A 20,315-nucleotide genomic window follows, 5' to 3' on the forward strand; every position below is an offset into this window, starting at 1 on the left:
ATGTCAAATAGAAAACTATAAAATTTCTGGTAAATAAAAGGAGAAAATTTAGACCCTCTTGGGTTTGATTATCTCTAGAAAAAAAAGAAGAAACACCAAAGTTACAGCACATAAAAGAAATAATATAAGCTACACTTGATTAAAATGTAACATTTTTTGTGTTAAAGCCACTGAAAGTGAAGACAAGCCGTAGACTGAAAGAAAATATTTGCATAAACATATTTGAATGACAAATTTTACCGAGAATATACCAATAGTCTTAAAACGGAATAATAAGAAACAACCCAATTAAAAAGTGAACTAAAGACTGTAAAGGGCATTTCACCAAATAAAATATACAAATAATAAAAAAATAAGCATATGTAATGACGCTCCACATAATATATCCTTAAGAAAATGCAGTAATGAGCTAACACTGCACATCAAGTGGGATGACCTGTGGGCAGCAGCACAGGCCAAATCCTGAGAGCCCAGGTGCCGCTTGTGGGAGGCTCAAGTCCTGATGATTCAGGTCCAGCCCGTGGACGGCACGAGGCTGGTAGCGACACCTGGCACACCTGGCCGGAATTTCCCAACTGCAAGCTTCCTTTGCCCCGCCTCCCTGCCTGGCCTATTTAAGCTGTGAGCTCAGCAACAATAAACGAGACTTGATCAGACTCCTGTCTTGTCTCCATTCTTCGCGTCTCCTGCCCATCCATCCCCACTCCCTCCCTTCGGGCTCCTGTTGTTGTCCTGCAGGTCGGGACAATGACCAAAAGCAAGAACATGGTCACCTCCTTTAATCACATAGTCCGGCCTATCACACAATTAGTGAGCACTGTGGGTTTTAACTCTGCAAGCCTGGTGTGTAAAGAATTCCGCATAGATAATGGTATAGTGACTAGAAGTATTTATTTATGAGACAGTCTCTGTTGCCTAGGCTTGGAGTGCAGGGGCACAAATAACCAAACAATAACCCAAATTCAGAAGACAGAAAACATCAAATGCTGTCGAGGATGTGGCGCGACAGGGCTTCTCATTCCTTGTTTGTGGCACAATCCCAGATCACTGTATCCACGAACTCCCGGGCCCAAGGGATCCTGCCTCAATCAATCTCCTGGGGCCACAGGCATGCACCACATGCCTGGCTGATGTGTTTTATTTTGTCGAGATGGTCTCCCTTTGTTTAAGTCGGCCTCAGAGTCCTGGGATCAAGTGATCCTCCTATCTCAGTCTCCCAAAGTGCTGGAAGTACCGGCACGAGGCACTGCCCCCAGCCTGGAAGTCCTTCAATAGGACGATTTCAATGTCACTGTTTCCTCATCTGCTCTACTCGGCTAAGTCTCCCTGTCCGCCCACGGGAGATAACGTCAGCCCCATCCAGGATGGCTGCAGGTTACCCGGCGCCACCGCCATTCTCCAGAGGCAGGTCAAGGAGGAAGGGACTCCGAGGCCTGGCAGTGGGCACCCTCAGCACCCTTGAAACTCTCCAGACGGGACCCACCCTCCGTGCCCCTGTCTGAGATGTAGCTGCTACCAGCACTTGGCACACAGGCAAATACGGCCGAGGAACCCAAACGCCCCACTTACCCTCTGGGCCTGAGCCGCGTGGACCGGGGTGAGACGCCCCTGCTGCGCCGAAGTCCGTGGGTCCGCCCCGCCTGCACCAGGGCGGGAACCGCCGCTCATCGCCGTCCCGGCGGCTGCACGGCGTCCGGAGCCCAGCTCTCCGGGCGCGAGCCAAGGAAGAGCCCGGCCTAGCGTGGGGGGCGTGCGCCACGCGGCGACCCAGGGGCTGCCACCCCGACCCTGCCGGCGCCACCGACAGCGCGGGTCCTTGGGCCGAAAGCCTCCGCGGCGCCTAGGTCAGGGGGTGGGTCGCCAGCTGCAGCGGGGCGGGAACCGACGCTCAGCGCCACCCCGGAGGCTGCAGGGTGCCCGGCGCAGGGCCCAGCTCCTGGATCGCGGGTCGAGGAGGGGCCCGGGGCGGCTCTGTCAAGCGGGCTGTGTGGCGGGGCGTCCCCCACGTTCCGCTCCAGGAGCCTCGGCCGCGCGGCATGGCGGCACGCGCCACCTGCAGGCGGCGCCCTTCGGAGCGGGGCGTTTTCCCGCCTAGAGCGTCTCCTCAGCCCGCTGAGCTGCGCATGCGCCGCTGCTTGACGCCTGGCGAGCGCGGCCACGGCGTTTTCCCGCCCTCGTGCGTCCCATCAGCCCGCTGAGCTGCGCATGCGCCGCTGCCTAACGCCCGGCGAGCGCGGCCACGGCGTTTTCCCGCCCTCGCGCGTCCCCTCAGCTGCGCATGCGCTGCTGCCTAACGGCTCTGCTCCCTGACAGGACGGACCGTCCAAGCTCTTGGCCAGACCGCGACTTTAACTGGTGTTGGGTTTAGTGCGGGGACCGAGGACGGGCGGGGCGAGCGGCTGGGGCCGGGGGAGGGCGGCCGGGGGCGGGGCTCTCACTAGCGGGCGGCCGCAGCCACGGAGACGCTCTCAGCAGCCGCTGCCCCGGGCGTGTCGGGCCCGCCGCGTCCGAGCGCCTTCAGTCGGCTGGTCTACACCAGCAACGACTCTTACGAGATCCACTATGGGGATCTCCGGAAGATCCACAAAGCTGCCTGGCAGGGCCGACACTGGAGGCTGCAGAAGACGATGAGCAAGAAGAGGAAGAGGAAGACGATGAACCTGAGCAGGAGAGACGCGAAGAAGAGGTACCAGGCCCTGGCTGAGCCCGGGCGGCGGCGGCGGCCGCGGGGGGTCGCCCTGCAGAGTGCGGCGCTGGGGGCCTGGGGCCCGGGGGGCCGCTGGAGGCGTGGGGGCGGCGGCCCTGGGGTCGGGGCCTTCGTCCTGGCGGGGGTCCCCCGGGCCGGGGCTGAGGGCGCCCTGCGGGGCGGAGGGCCCGGGCCACCTTGAAATCGGCCCCCGGCTTTAGCTGCTGTCCCTTCACTCCCACTTCCTGTCACAGAGCTCTGTCTAGGGAATTTTTTTTTTCATTCAATTGTCACTTTATTGCAAGATGGTAGCATTAAGTACAAATTTAAACTGTCACCCTGGTAATCTTTAGTCGGGCAGCAAGTTTTTACAAAGACAAACTGCTTCTACAGAAGTGATCACGGAACAACCCAAAGGCAGCGTAAGAAGGATCCGAAATACCTGACTGACCCGTGGAGATTTCGTTCTCTCACTGATTAAAACAAACTTGTCATTTTTAGAAGAGGTGAATCGTAACCTCAGTAGACACCAATAAGAAAGGTTGTGTGAAATAGACTAGTTTCATTTACTCAGTCAGCTGTTTCTAGCAGTCTCAATTGGAGTTACATTTACGTAACTGGCTGTGCCTGAGCCTTTTTTGCCAGCAGCTTTAGGTCAGTAATGCACTTGGCAATTGTCTCCTTTTTCTCCTGTGCAGAGATGCTCTGCACCACGTGCTTCTCCACACACTTTATCATGTGCTCTTACTCCTTTGGATGCATCATGTTCTGCACAGATACTCAAGGCGATTCTTTACTTCCTTATATACTCTCTGCAGTTGTTCCTGGTAAGTAACCTCCAAAGCGATAGCAATGTTATTCCTCTGCACATCAAAAAGGTAATGGCACTTCTGAACCTCTGAACCAAGGCCTGCTGTGCCTTCTCCAAATCAACTGCATCCTGGATTTTTTTTTTTTTTTTAGAAAATTTCCTTTATTTTATTTTATTTCACTTTAAGCTCTAGGGTACATGTGCTCATCCTGCAGGATTGTTGCATAGGTACACACACGCCATGGTGGTTTGCTGTCTTAGTCCCCCAGTTGCCTACATCAAGCATTTCTTCTGGTGTTATCCCTCCCCAACCACCCCGCCCCCACTGTCCCTCCCCTCCCCTGGCCCCCACCTCCTAATCTACCCCAGTGTGAGGTGTTCTGCTCCCTGTGCCCACGTGTTCTCATTGTTCATCACTTGCCTGTGAGTGAAAACGTGGTGTTTGGTTTTCTATCTTGTGTCAGTTTGCTGAGAATGATGGTTTCCAGATTCATCCATGTCCCTACAAAGGACATGAACTCATCGACTTTTATGGCTGCACTGTATTCCATAGTGTATATGTGCCACTTTTCCTTGTCCAGTCTATCATTGATGGGCATTTGGGTTGGTTCCAGGTCTTCGCTATTGTAAACAGCGCTACAAGGAACATACATGTACATGTGTCTTTAAAATAGAATGATTTATAGTCCTTTGGGTATATACCCAGTAATGGGATTGCTGGGTCAAATGGAATTTCTATTGCTAGATCCTTGAGGAATTGCCACCTCTCTTCCATAATGGTTGAACTAATTTACACTCCCACCAACAGTGTAAAAGTTTTCGTTTTTCTCCACATCTTCTCTAGCATCTGTTGTCTCCAGATTTTTTAATGATCACCATTCGAACTGGCGTGAGATGGTATCTCAATGTGGTTTTGATTTGCATCTCTCTAATGACCAGTGATGATGAGCATTTTTTTCATATGTTTGTTGGCCATCTAAATGTCATCTTTTGAAAAGTGTCTGTTCATATCCTTTGTCCACTTTCGAATGGTTTTGTTTGTTTTTTCTTGTACATCTGCTGTAGTTCTTTGTAGATTCTGGATAATAGGCCTTTGTGAGATGGGTGGTTTGCAAAATTTTTTTCCCATTCTGTTGGTTGCCAGTTCACTCTAATGATTGTTTCTTTTGCTGTGCAGAAACTTGTTTAATTAGATCCCATTTGTGTATTTTGGCTTTTGTTGCCATTGCTTTTGGTGTTTTAGTCATGAAGTCCTTGCCTATGCCTATGTCTTGAATGATGTCACCTAGGTTTTCTTCTAGGGTTTTTATGGTGTTCTTACATTTAAATCTTTAATCCATCTGGAGTTAATTTTTGTATAAGGATGTGAGGAATGGGTTCTTTAAGATATTGAACTTCCCAACTGTATTTATCATTGTTTTAATCAGTTTATCACATGTAAGCTGAATGCCTATTATGTGGAAGACACATTGTAATAACTTATGAGACCCTTTCACCCTTAAACATTTCATATTTACTTGCTCAGCCTGGGCAAAGTGAGGCATTTAAAATTGGAGTATTAGGACTGACCCTCAATTGAACCTTTTCCTCTCGTCTTTCAAACAAAAACAATTCTGAAGTGAGAAACTGGTGAAAGATAACTATCAACTGCGATTTTGAAAATTTGTAACAGTTTTAAATAGTAATATTAATCATTGAAAATACCTAATCTACAGGCATCCTATAAATCTAAATATGAATTAGCATACATTCTGTAAATCTAAATACAAAATAAAATGTGCCATAGTTACTGATTTGAATCCCAAGTGTTCTTTGGCTTAAAGTTTTTAAAATATTAAAGAAGTACATTGTTTTAACAATTTGTTGTTTTTATTTCAACTCTGCTTTTGCATAGTATTCTTACAAGCTAAAATTTCTTTAAGTGTTAATCCTGTGACTTGGACTTTCATTGTCTTGTTGTATATACCATATCCCACTTCATGGAAGGCACCGTGAATTGTGTGATGCATCCTTATTTTATGTACCAATAAAAGATTGTTTAAATTGCTACAATATACAGTTGTAATAAATAATGACTTATAAGTGGCATTCAATATCAGAGATGCTAAAATAATGAGAAATTGTTCATCTTAGAAGCATTAAAATACAATGTTATCTCTAACCTTTAAAACACACCACAAAGTAGGCATAATTGCACCATTTTACTTAAAATGTTGTCTTTGTTAAGTAGTAGTAGTAATTACAATATCTAGTATTACTGAGCTTTTACATGTGCTAGGAACTCTTCAACATACTTTGCACAGATTCTCATTGAGACATCACAATTATGTCCTATGAGATACCTGCTATATTCATCTGCACTTTATTGATGAGAAAATTGAGGCACAGGAAGGTTACATATCTAGTAAGTGAAATAATATCCAATAATATTAACATAATATCCAAGCCCAAGTTGAAATGAATCCAAAGGCCAAGCTCTTTCTATTGAAAGAGGCCACTCTTTCATTAATGTAGTGAGGAATAAGAGCAAATGGAAGTGATATTTTCTTCAGCAGAACATTGAATATTTGTTTTGAAGGCAGATAAAGAGCATGATATTTAATGTTTACAATTACATAAATCATTGTATGTTTTGAGACAGTGGACCAAAATTTCCTAAAAAGTCCTCTCACTCTCATAGGACCGCGCTACACTTAGCCTGTGCCTACGGCCACGAGGAAGTGACAGCTTTACTGGTAGACAACAAATGCCAGCTTGACGTCTGTGATGGCGAAAACAGGACACCTCTGATGAAGGTAAATAGTAGCCAGTGCTTGCAGCAGGAGATGGATTTGGTTTAAATAGATAGAATAAAAAATGAATTTATCTTATTGAAATACAACTTGTTTGTGAACCCTGTGGAATATTTATTTTGATTTCCAATCATTTATAATTTACTTCTTGCTTTAATACTGACAGGCTCTACAATGCCAGAAGGAGGGTTGTGCAAATATTCTGATAGATTCTGGTGCTGATCCAACTATCATAGATGTGTATGGCAACACTGCTCTCCATTATGCTGTTTATAGTGAGAGTTTGTCAATGGTGGCAAAACTACTGTCCCGTGGTGCAGACATTGAAGTGAAAAACAAGGTAGACGTTAACCAATGTTATTTTCAAAATGTTTGTAATCCACTTGTTTTAACATTAACGTGTGTTTTGTATTTAAAAGTTGAAACATTGCTTGAATGAAAATAGTTTGAACAAACTGAATTGTCTTTAATTTTACTATAAGTATTAATATTTTTATAAGAATTATTACAGAGTATGGATTTTTTGTGCATTTAACTATTTGAATTTGTTAATGGTAAAATTTTTTTCAAATATTCTTTCCCACCCAAGTTTTTTTTTTCTTTCCAATTAGTGTAAAACTACAGGAAAGCAAAATTTGCCTGCATAAATTTTGTCAACATGTTAAATTTAGGAGACATGCAGAAATCTGGATTTCCTCTTAAAGGGTAGAATCTGATATCTCTTGAGCCCATCTGACTGTTTGGTACTCTATGAAGAGGTTCTAGGTTTACCCAAAGCATATGTTTTCCAGTTTGCTACTGTGCCCTGCTAGGTACATCACTTACTCAAGTTACCTCTTTTGCCTATGTAAATATCTCTTAGTTATCAATTTCTCTCTCATAGTATATTTTGGTAAAGATTTCAAGGTATTGAAGACAGTTTATAGGTGTTTGTAATATACAGTTTATATTTTACCTTAATTCATTAATAATGGGATTGATTTCTAGAATTCAGAAGGTTTTTTTAAACAATGATTTTTCTTTACATAAACCATAAATAATTATCTTCTATTAGAATGACTTTAAGTCTTTTTAGATTAATCATGATTATATTTGAATAGGTTATACATATTGCAGAAAATATTATATCTTTCTCCTCAGAATTGTTAGCTAAAATTCAAATGATTTAGTGGCTTCTTTATGCTAATATATGTAGGTAAGTTAGAACTTTCACTAATAAGCCATTTTAGTCATATTTCTGATATTTTGCCAAAAATAAATAGCAATTACTATAGAAACCAGAATAAAAATGGATTATTGCATTTAAGAAGTAGATAAGCATTAGGATCCTAGGATTATCATTATAATTGAGAATAAACTTTTATACTGAATTTCCAATACCTGAGATAAAAGATTATTGACTTGTAATAGGAGAAACCCCATGGACCATTTAAAAATAAGCATGCAAAGTTCATTTGAAACTAATCTCTTTTAATTTGGAGCCCACTTCCTTATTGACCCATCTAGAGCAGGAGTGCCTGACATTGGCATCTCAGATCCTGTGATCATTAATAGAAGAGAATCAAGCATGTTTGTATCACCCAGACGAAACCTCAATTTCTCTTGGGAAGCTTTCAAAACCATGTCCCTGAAATTCTAATTTGTCGAATGTTAATGTCTGCCACAAAAATACATTGTCAAGTAAGGATTAGGCAAAGTTCAAGTCATTTTTTGAATAATGGACATTTAACTCACAGTTTTATAATATTTCTTGAACATAAGTAATGGTGAAATCTGTTGGGGTACAGTGCTTCTGGTAAGATAATTATTCTTTGGAATATAGTTTAAGAAACACTGCTCTACAAGTGATAATTCAGATTATTAATTTAATTTTTTTAAAAAACAAAGTCTTTACTACTATGTCTTAGTGTTTAAGGCTATAGAGATGAAAGAAACTCTTGGTTTAGATGGGAAACAAATCATTACAATATAATGATTTTTTTGAGATATTCAGAGTTAATATGGTGATGCAGAGTCTGAATGTTTCCAAGGGAAGGTGCAGTGGATAGGAAAGCACAGAAGAGGGAGAAAGAAGGGACTGCTATTGATTTACTTTCTATTTTATGTGTTTAAGTTCATAGGATATTATATAAGGTATTCAGTTCAGCTGAGAAATACGTAATTTCATGAATCATAAATTGCTTTTGCTGTTTTACAGGCTGGCCTCACACCACTTTTACTGGCCGTAACTAGAAGAAATGTGCAAATTGTGGATTTTTTACTGACAAAAAAAGCAAATGCAAATGCAGTTAATAAGTGTACATGGTATAGTAGTTTTTTTTATTAGAAACACTTGAGTAGTGTTCTAGAGTGATAACAATCAAGTCAGAAATATTAAATTGATAGTTTATTTAAAATTATTAGCTTAAGTGAAAAATACCAACACAAATTATCATTTAGGAAGAAAACCCATTATTTGGACTGGTCAATACTAAGAACAGTATACAGTAAGATTTATCTTCTCTTTTTATATTGACTGATTTGTAATCTGATGTTTTTGGTTGCATTATCTTCTATTAGGTAAAGTGGTTTTATGTTAGTTTTAAGAAGTATGAACTTTTTCAGTTTATAATTCAATATTGAATGATTAACATTTTTATAGTATTTTTCTAACTTCTCTATTTTTATACACTTAAAAATCGCAATATTTGCTGGGTACGGTAGCTCTTGCCTGTTATCCCAGCACTTTGGGAGGCCAAGGTGGGTGAACCACTTAAGTCAGGCGTCCCCCAAACTTTTTACACAGGGAGCCAGTTCATTGTCCCTCAGACTGTTGGAGGGCTGCCACATACTGTGCTACTCTCACTGACCACCAATGAAAGAGGTGCCCCTTCCTGAAGTGTGGCGGGGGGCCGGATAAATGGCCTCAGGGGGCCGCATGCGGCCCGCGGGCCGTAGTTTGGGGACGCCTGACTTAAGGCAAGGAGTTTGAGACCAGCCTAGCCAACATGGTGAAAACCCATCTCTAGTAAAAATACAAAAGTTAGCTGGGCATGGTGGCACATGCTTGTAGTCCCAGCTACTCAGTAGGCTGAGGCATGAGAATCGCTGGAACCTGAGAGGCAAAGGTTGCAGTGAGCTGAGATTGTGCTACCGCATTCCAGCCTGGGAAACAGAGCGAGACACTGTCTAACAACAACAACAACAACAACAAACAATAGTAGTCAAAAATAGGAGTTTAAAATCATTTTGTCTTTAGGATGACTATTGCTTTAAGTTATTTTCTTTGAAGAATAGTTATGTTAGGTTATCCCTTCATGACTATAAATTGCTGTCACCAGATACTGTGAATTTATTTTTTCTTTTTTTATTCATAATGTATTTTTATTTTTAATTTATATTTAATTTGTATGGGTAGAGGAAAGAAAGTTACTTTTAACTGGATTAACATTTTAGTTAATGAAGATAAGTCATTGGTGAGTGATAAAGAAAAAGAGATAGGCTTTTGAGTCACACAAGACTGGGTTTAATTTCTACCTTCCTCACTTGATAGGTGTGACCTTGCAGACATTATTTAGTATCAAGTATGATTTTCTATATGAAAAGGAGAATATACTATGTCCTTTAAGAATGATTGTGTGGAATTAACATAATAAATATCAACAGCATTTAATTCAGTGTTTCATACATTCTTATCAGCATCATTAAGTAAACTTAACTAAGATCATTATTCCCACTATTGTTTTAAGCCTTCAGATGGCTCTCACTTGTCTAATTTCTAGCTGATTTTGAAGTACAAAATACTATATCAGTCTAAGGAAGAAATAGATACTTTTTCACTTAAATCTGTGCCTCTTTTAGGTTAGTGAACAGAGCATATTTTCTTGCCCCTCAAAGGACTTTATGTTAGCTACTTCTAGTATGCCATTTCCCAGTGGAACATGAGTCTTTTTGCCCCTTCGTTTTAGTCTTGGTGGGGATTTACAAGGATAAACACTTGAGCACTCAAGATACTTATGTTTGTTAGTATTACGTAAATGGTTAATTCTACACTGACAGACAAATATTAAAACAGTTCTGTTCCTAATAATGAAGTTATTTCTTTGTTATTTTAGCACAGCCCTCATGCTTGCAGTATGTCATGGATCATCAGAGATAGTTGGCAGGCTTCTTCAGCAAAATGTTGACATTTATGCTGCAGATATGTTTGGAATGACTGCAGAACGTTATGCTGTTGCTTGTGGATTTGATAAGTAAGTGTTTACATTTAAAGACTAGGTGAGCATTCATAGTTTGTTTCAAGTAATTTTTGAATGACAGTGAGTTAGTTTACTTCATCAGCCAGAAAGTAGGCAAAAAGCTAGACTAGTTAGAAGGAGTAATGGGTCCAGGATTCTTTATTTTAGGATTTTCAACAACTTTATCCCCAGGGATCCTGATGCTGGCTGCCTGATTTGAAGTAAACCCTTATGCGGGAGATAAACATAGTGCCACAGTTTTGATTTTTCTAATTAGTTATTTGGGTCTTGAAATGTCCACTTTAGCAGAACACCTGATAGTGTCCCCTGGGGGCTGTCTTTCATACCTTCACCCTTGAATTTTTTAAAAGAATTTAAGGGGTTTCCTAAGTCCAATGAAGACATTCCTTTTGTACATGTCAGAAGGACTTGGGGGAAATTGCCATTTTCTTCATTTTGTTGTTTCCATTGGTTCTGTTGCTGCATTGCTGTCATTGAAACAGCTTCTGCAGTCTGGAAATGATTGACTTCTGTGACCAGGATGCCTTTACTAATACAGATTCCTCAGTCTTCATGGTGACCCACATATAGGCTTCAAAGTTATTACATTTTTTTATGTTTACATACATATTCTCAGCCACTGTTTCCAAAGTACCAGCACCCTGCTCTGGCAGCAGGACTTTTAGCTTTAGCCACACACATAGTGATCAAATTGACCCTTCTTCTCACACTCAAAACCTGATGTGAAACCCACATCTTAGCTTGGACTTGGCCTAGACCTTCATGGTAAGTAATCCTTTGAGTGGCTTTTTTTCTAGTTGTGATAGTTTGAAACTGTAAGTCAGGTTAAAATATAGGAAGAAATTAGAGGTCCATTTAATTAATGTTAACAGATCCATATCCTTAGCCCTTTAGATCCTGTGTAGCACCATTTCGTAGGTAGTGGAGGAAGGTCTCATCTTGTTCTAGAAGATTCTATGTCATCTTTCCCTAGTTGTAGTGGGTTCCAACTTGCGGTTTTCCCCTTAAGTGATTCTTTTTTTTTCTGAAAGAAAAATCTCCCACGCTACTTGCATCTCTGTCTTGAGCTTTTAAAATATTTTCAAATTCTGCATCACTGTGAAGCCATTCAATAAATCTCAAGTAAGTTGGTTAGATTTAACCAACTTCATTGATTTAAATCTTCGTAGATGTAACTTACTTCATCCATGACTGATCAGTCTTCACATACAAAATTAAGGATTTGTGCTGGCTTCACTGGTACATATACTAAAACTGAAACAACATCGAGAAGATCAGCATGGTCCCTGCATGAGGATGACACACAAATCTGTGCAGTGTTGCATATTTCTTGCAGTCCCCAAAGGACATTTGACTACTTTCTAACTAGCTCCAAGGAAGTGGTGTCAGTCAAAGCACAGTGGGTGATGTCCAGTATTGCAATGGTGATTTTCATACAAAAAAGATTTATGTAAGGTGATCTATAAAATGAGATATTGGTGAGTAATACATAAGAAATTCTGTGCAATATGTGGTTAGTAGGCATCTCATAAATGAGAAACTACCAACTTGCATCTTCTTTGTGGAAGTTACAAAAAATAAAGGTAGCATTTTGTCTTCCACAGCAGCTGGAAATGAGCATAGTGACCAAGCATCATTCTAACAAAGATTTTTGTTTCAGAGTTTAAGGAAGTAGATAAAGAGTAGTAGTAGTCCAAGTCAGTTGCTGACATATATTAGTTTTCTGCCCATGATGTGACTGATGAGCTCAGTAATATAGGAAAATCAGGTTATCCAATTAATGAATTAATATATTTATTAATAAATTTTATTATAAATTATAAAATAGCTTAGATGTCCTGAATTACAAGCCACAAAAAATAGAACATCTAATAATCAAAAGTAGGAATTAATAACAGAAAACTGCAATATTTTGATGTTATAACCTATGTAGACTCTTTATTTTAAAAAATTATTTTTGGTAGAGACAGGGGTCTTCCTATGTTGTCCAGGCTAGTATTGAACTTCTGGGCTCAAGGAGTCCTCCTGTCCCAGCATCCCAAAGTGCTTGCATCACAGGCATGAGCCACTGCACCAGGCCAACACACTGGGTTTTACTGGGAATTTTAAAATAGTTTCAGCAATAAGGTTCAAGAACAAATTATTTCATTGCTTCGTTATTTCTTTGAGCATTTTAAAACTGTTATCTTGTTAAATCTTTATAATAACCTAGTATAAAAAGGCTCTAAAATTCTCATTTTTAGAAGACATTGAGCCTAAGAGAAGCAACTTGTTCAAGAAAAAATACCTGTTGGTGATTGCACTAGGACCTATTCTGCGTTAAGGACATTTTCCATTATGCCAAGCTAACTCTAGTTAATTGACTAAATTATGCTGCCCTCAATTCCTGAGTATTTCATCTTTGTTTCTTCTTTTATTAGAAGCTTAATAAGTTCATAGACCTTACAAACCTAAAGTCTATAAAATAAGTAATGTTCTGACGTTAGCCCTGATATTTTCTGAAATACTCTAAGAACTTAATAAATGTGGTAAATGTTTTTTAATATCAGTGTTAAAATTGTAATTTTATGTATTATATTTTTTATACATAGCATTCTTCAACAACTTTTGGAATATAAACAAAAGACATCTGAACATCCTCAAAATAGCAATCCAGGTAAGACTTCTGATATTAAACTACTCTTGGTGGTGCCACCATATGATTATGGAAGTTTTGATCACAAAAGAGCAATTAAAAAAGAAATGTGTAAATAGCATGTGTTTACATACATACATATGTGTGTGTATGCATATATGCATATATAGAGCTTTGGTTTAATTTTTTAGTTTATAATTCATAATTAGTTAAGAATACAGTTGTAGGTAGTTTATAATCTCAAGAAATATTATCTGAAAAAATATTTGTTTAAGGGCCCTAAAATCCTATATAATACTTTTGTATAAATAAGTAAAAGAATTTATAAGTTCATACATTGTATGTTTCCTCAATTGTCATAACAACTTAGGGTTGTTATAAAATGTACAACCCTCAGTATGACTGATGAACTCGGTAATAGGGGATAATCAGGATATCCAATTTAATGAATTAAAATATTATAAATAAATTTTATTCCAAATTATAAAATAGCTTCGATGCCCTGAATTATAAGCCACGAATAATAGAACTAATAGAATAACAACCGAAAACTATAACGTTTGAATATTATAACTTATGAAGAAACATGGATTGTTAATTATTTATTTATTTATTGTAAAGAAGGGTCTCCTTATGTTGCCCAGGAGTATCTTGAACTTCTGAGCTCTATTTAATTTTTATAATAAATGGTTGCATTTAGTAAATGAGAATTAGTTACAGTTGAGTCTTAAGAAACATGAGAGTTAGGGTGCTGATTCCTCACACAGCTGAAAACCTGCTTTATATGAAAATCTGTTGATTTTGACTCCCCCAAAACTCTACTAATAGTCTATGGTTGACCTGGAGCCTCACTGAAAGCATAAACAGTCAATTAACACATAGTTGATATTTTATATGTACTATATACTGTATTCTTACAATAAAGTGAGCTGGAGAAAATAAACTGCTACAAAGAGGAAAAATATATTCACTATTTATTAACTGGAAGTGAATTATTATACATAAATGTCTTCATTATCATTGCCTTCATGTTGAGCAGGCTGATAAGGAGGGGGCATAGGAGAGATTTGTCTTGCTATTTTGCAGTGGCCAAGAAAAAGAATAATCTGTCTATTGCTGGGCTCCTACAGTGAAAGGATCAACTGTGTGACATAGCGACTTGTGTCACCAAAAAGTAACCATCTTTAGAATTTGGAACTCAATAATACTCTTCTGGCACCATAAACAAATGTCAAAAAGAATTACAAACCTTAGGGTGCATCAGTACAAATATTTGAAAAATAATCTCCTACTACTGAATGCAGAAGTCAGAAAAGCAATTCTTTTTTTGTGAAGTGCAGGTTATGTTACATAATCTTGTACCAACAAGGTTTCACTATTATCAACTTCATTCCCTCTAACTTGAAACCAAATCATGTATATTTACTTCATTAGAACAAGATGAGTTGTTCTATCTTCTGGATTAGTGTGTTAGTAGTAATTTTGTTACGAGATACTCTGTTCCTACTAGTCAAAATATTATCATTATAAATATTCAAATAGATAACTCTAGGCTCAACAAATTATAATAAAAGTACACAAAATTTCACAGTATCAAAAATGCTACTGTGATACCTAAATGTGACACAATGCATTGTACAATACAAACTGTATAAGCACATCTTTATTATATCAAAGGACTTTTATAAGTTAGGTTTTGCAAGTTACAGGAGACAAAGATGGAACACAAATAATTTAGGTCTTAACGTGCTCATAACAATGTAGAGCTGTCCCTATTGAATTGATGCATTTTTAATAGAATTTCAAAAAAATGCTTTTTGTTCACTTATCCACTTGTCCACTTAACAAATAGCTGTCAGGTATCTTTAAAGTACTAAGCATCTTCCTCGTTATCATTGTCATCTTTTTAATTATTTACTACTTTATTAAGGTACTAGGTACTAAGCATTTTTCTTTTTATTATCATCTTTTAAAAATTATTTACTACTTTATTTAGTGCTTATTTTGTGCCAGAATCCCTTTGGGAGCTTAGAATTATCACATATGTCGTTACCTTATTCATTATTTGTTAGACATTTTAAATGCAAGGTGAAGAATTAAAACTTTAAAAAGTTTGGTGGTGTCAAGGCGCAATGGCTCACTCCTGTAATCCTAGTACTTTGGGAGGTCAAGGCTGATGGATTGCTTGAGCTTAGGAGTTTGTGACCACCGCGACTAACATGGTGAAACCCCGTCTCTGCTAAATACGAAAAATTAGCCAGACGTGGTGGTGTGCGACTGTAATCTCAGCTACTTGGGAGGCTGAGGTACAATTGCTTGAACCCGGGAGACGGAGGTTGCAGTGAGCTGAGATCACGCCACTGCACTCCAGCCTGGGCGACAGAGCAAGACTCTGTCTCAAAAAACAACAACAAAAAAAGAAAGAAAAGTTAGGTAGTATTTAAGGAAAGCATGCAAAATGAGAAGTTTGCCAGGTAAAGAATCAGAAGAATAATATTTAGCAGAAGGAAAAAATTAACCAGATTGTGTGTTTGGCAGAAGGAACAGCTGAAGAAACACCTGACCAGGCTGCACCCTTGGCGGAGGGAATACCTGATGCGGACGCACGCTTGGCAGAGGACACACCTGACGCGGACGCACGCCTGACGGAGGGCATGCCTGACAAGGCTGCATGCTTGGCAGAGGGAATGCCTGATGAGGATGCACGCTTGGCAGAAAAAACATCTCAAGAGGTTAAATGCTTGGTGGAAAGAACACCTGAGAAGGCTGCACCCTTGGCGGAAGGATCATCTGACAAAATTTGGTATTTGAGGAATGAGACATCTGGAAAGATTGAACAGTCAGCAGAGGAAACACCTCGGAAAATTATGAAGCATGTAAAAGAAACATCCGAGAAATCTGCATGGACAGCACAAGGAAGACCTAGGAAGATCGCATGGCCGGAAAAACTAAAGTCTAAAAGGACTAAACGCCTGGCAAGAGTAACATTTTATAAAACTGAAGTTGTGGAAACAATATCTAAGATGAGCGAATGTTCCACAGCAGAAACATCTGCAAAAGCAAATACAAATGGTAAGATGCTTGAGTGAACTTTGTAGGGTTTATTGGCACTTCAGGTTCCCTAGTGGAAATAGTGTGATGTGGGAGTGGTTGGGAATGACCTGAATATCCAGATAAGCAAGCTTAGGCAGCACTTTTTAATAGTATAGAAATGAGTAGATCTTATTCTGTAGGACCTGGAGAAATTCTCAGAATACTTCTAGCTCTAAATACTAGATGAACTAACTAGGCTGAAACCATAGGAACCAAATTTGTTTTGGTGGTACAGGGATATCTTAGTATCCCACTCTCCTCCCCACTGCCCTATTTGTTCTCCTTTCATGGCTGGCTAATGAGCAACAGCTACAATGAACATGCTTTCTCAAGGCAATCTCTGAAGGCTGGAAGTGCTGCTTTTGTTCACATTCTTCTTTTAAATAGGAAGAAAACTTGGAATCTTGTTGTAATCTTCCTGTAACATTTCATTGCCTGGATTATACCACATGCTCATGTGTAAACCAGTCATGAGGAAAGTGTATGTAATTACTGTGATTAGCTTACAATAACGATTTGTCTTTTTGGAGATGGGATGGGGCAATGGAATAATAAATATCTTAAGTAAACTTATGTTTCTGCAGCAAGAAAGAATAAATAACGGCTATGCATAGAAATCCAGAAACATTTTCTGCAGGCATTCATTGGAAAAGTTTGAGCAGGGGAATCACAAGATTAGATTTGAGTATCAGGGCATTCTAGTCATGGTATAAAGCAGAAATTGGCAAACTTTTCCAGTAAAGGGCCATTTAGGAAATATGTTAGACCATGAGGTCTCTATCACAGCTGTTCAACTCTGACATTGTAAAGTGAAAGCAGTCACAGATAATGTGTGAACAAATAGGCATGATTATACTCCAATAAAACTTTGTAAGTAAAACCATTTGGTAAGCTGAATTTAGTCTGTGGCCTATAGTTTGCTGGCCCTTCATGTACAAAATAGTTGGAGGGTAATCACATAATAAGATTTAAAGGCAAAGGAAGCTTTTATAGCAGTTCATGCTATAGTCTTTTTTGTCACCAGTCTGTCACCTAGTATCAATCTATTATGAAAGTTTGACCCATCAGGGAAAAAATGAATCAAGTTCAGAAGCTCAATTGATATATTTGAACATTTAGGTCTTTCTATGCCATTATTTTATTTTGATTTGTTTCAGTGAATATTTTTAACTTAAAAAATAACAATAGTGATTGGTACAGTTTCTTTTTCCCTGTGAAAGCCATAAGTTAAGGGGTCATGTTTAGCGAGGAAACACACACAAGTTAAGTACATTCATCATTAGCTGTGGTAGGTATTTTCTAAGACACCAATAAATGTCTGAAACTGTGGATAGTATTGAACCCTATATATACATTTTTTCTATATGTAAGTATTTATGATAAAGTTTAACTTATAAATTAGGCACAGTAAGAGATTAACAGTAACCCATCATAAAATAAAACAATAAAAATATATTGTAATCTAAGTTAGGTGAATGTGGTGTCTCAAACTCTTTTGTATTGTACTCACCTTTCTCTTTTGTGTGATGATTGTGAGATGATATAATTCCTATGTGATGAGATTAGGTCAGGTGAATGAGGTAGGTGTTGTCATATGGTGTTAGGCTACTATTAATTTTTGGATATTGACTATACATCTGAAGGAGGATCATCTGCTTAATGTGGCCCTGGATCATTGAGCTATGATAATGTTGATGGTTGAGATTCAGGAACAGACAATTTTGATGAATAATGGGCAGACAGTGTATACAAAGGGATGATATGTGACCTGGGTGAGATGGAACAAGATATCTTAATATTTTATCATACTCCTTAGAATGACACATTATTTAGAACGTATGACTGGTATATTTCTGGAATTCCCCATTTAATATTTTTGCACTATGGTTGACCATAAGTAACTGAAATCACAGAAATCAAAACCGTGGATATTATATTGTGAAATATATGTTTGGTCTTCAACACTGTTTTCTGGCATACAACTCATAAAATGTTTAAAATCTCCAAAATGGTGTTTTTCTATGCTAATAATTAAATGAGGGCTGGTAGTCCCTAGCTTCAGGATAGGAGCTTGTCACAAATAAAAGAACAAGGCATGATTACAGTATTGAGACTTTCAGACCCACCCCTCAAACTCCTAGGAGTGAGTAGAGCTGAAGGTTAGGTCAATTACCAGCGGCCACAGATTTATTCATTCATGCCTATTTAATAAAGCTTTCTTAAGAACCCAGAGGACTGGGATCAGAGACCTTCTAGATAGCTGAATATATGGAAGTGTTTGGAGGCTGAAGTGCCCTGGGAGGGCGTGGAAGCCCAATATTGCTTCTCCCATAGCTTGCCATATGCATCTCTTCACCTGTCTCCTTTGTGATATCCTTTATAATAAACTGGTAATTGTGTTTCCTTTAGTCTTTGCGGCACTCTAGCATATTGCTCAAGCCCAAAGAGGGAGTCATGGGAACCCCAGCTTGAAACAAGATGGTTAGAAGTTTTAGAGACCCAGATTTGCAACTGGTGTGGGAGGGCAGTCTTGTGAGACTGAGACCTGAGCCTTGGGATCTGACACTATTTATAGATAGAAATTGCTGGAATTGAATAGAGGACAGCCAGTTGGTATGTGCTACAGAAATGATTGCTCACTTGTTGATGGAGAAAATCCTCCACACACGTGGTTTCAGAAGTCTTCTGTTTTGATAATTGTGGTGTAAGAGCAGAGGGAAATCATGTTGTGTATGTGTATATCTACCCATAGAGCAGATAAAGAGTGACTACTGTATACTCTGTTCTAACTGCTCTTAGTTCATTTCTCTAGAAATTGTACTTCCTAAGGTTGACACTATCCACTTACTCTGCTAATGATACAATTTTCTGTCAGCCTTAAATGGTTCTGTTTGGATTTTGACTACTGTATACTGTAGTTCACTTGTAGATATTAAATTGTGATAAAGTCTATTCTTCCTTGCATGTGAGAACTACTAAGGAGGGGAAATAATAGTTCTCAGTTCATTAGTTGCCTACCAATAGTATATTTAATAATTTTACTATGGTCTCAATGTATGGTCCCAAAGCAATGCTTTGTCACAAGTCATCAAATCATCTGAGTCTTGGTAACAAAGTGTCAGAGTATTATACTTTTATTTTTTATTTTTTGTGATGGAGTCTCCCGTTGTTGCCCAGGCTGGAGTGCAATGGTGCGTTCTTGGCTCACTGCCACTTCTGCCTCCTAGGTTCAAAGGATTTTCCTGCCTCAGGCTCCTAAGTAGGTGGTATTACAGGCACACACCATCACACCTGCCTAATTTTCTTCTGTATTTTTAGTAGTGATAGGGTTTCATCATATTGGTCAGGCTGGTCTTGAACTCCTGACATCATGATCCGCCTGCCTCAGCCTCCCAAAGTGCTGGAATTACAGATGTGAGCCACCACGCCCAGCCAGTATTATGCTTTTTTAAAGAAGACCAGAAGCATGCATGAAAGTGTGCATGATTCTTTTGGATTAAGTTGAAATCTTGCTGTGTGCCCCAGGATGCTCTCAGACATCTAGTTCCCAAAAGTGATCCTCCTACCTCACATTCCCAAGTAGCTGGGATTACAGGCATGTACCATCATGCCCTCTTATGTTTTTAATATTCTGTATATTTTGTATATATTTGTTGATTTAAGGTATTTCCTTTTTTTTTAATAGAGAATGTGAATTATGTAAAGTCTATATTCAGGTAAGATTTTACAGTGTTTTAAAACTTGTATGTTAACTAAAAACATAAAGAAAAGAAACCACTATCTGTTGAGTATTCTACTCTGGGCTAGACAATATATTATGTGCTTAACATTTTTCATCTCATATGGTCGTCACACAGCTTTGCAAAGTATCTGTGCTGCTATCACCTACTTTATATTAATCAGGCAACTGTGGTTCAGAGAAGTTGATTAATTGGCCTATGATTTCATAGATTAAAGGTAGTTGACCCTTGAGTTCGCCATTGCTCCCAAATCCCTCTTTTGGCACTCAGCGTAGTTTGGTAGAATCTGTGCATCAGTAGAATCAAGGTACAGGTACAGA

General features: G+C 39.1%; 1 protein-coding gene and 1 non-coding gene across 2 annotated transcripts in view; both read left to right on the forward strand.

Annotated features, from left to right (window-relative positions):
- The first annotated feature begins 2,454 nt into the window (after positions 1-2,454).
- The window catches only part of ANKRD30A (ankyrin repeat domain 30A), a 107,860-nt gene continuing 89,999 nt past the window's right edge, over positions 2,455-20,315 (forward strand). The window contains 8 exon segments of the mRNA XM_074405305.1: positions 2,455-2,686; positions 6,178-6,292; positions 6,456-6,629; positions 8,487-8,593; positions 10,384-10,521; positions 13,119-13,183; positions 15,701-16,234; positions 19,941-19,971. Of these exon segments, the coding sequence (XP_074261406.1) occupies positions 2,628-2,686; positions 6,178-6,292; positions 6,456-6,629; positions 8,487-8,593; positions 10,384-10,521; positions 13,119-13,183; positions 15,701-16,234; positions 19,941-19,971 (1,223 nt within the window). The 5' untranslated portion in view covers positions 2,455-2,627.
- Positions 11,752-11,858, forward strand: LOC141585509 (U6 spliceosomal RNA). Its single transcript, XR_012519062.1, has one exon. It is a non-coding gene; the product is annotated as a U6 spliceosomal RNA (small nuclear RNA).

Source organism: Saimiri boliviensis, chromosome 8 (genome assembly GCF_048565385.1).
Source record: "Saimiri boliviensis isolate mSaiBol1 chromosome 8, mSaiBol1.pri, whole genome shotgun sequence".
NCBI lineage: Eukaryota > Metazoa > Chordata > Mammalia > Primates > Cebidae > Saimiri > Saimiri boliviensis.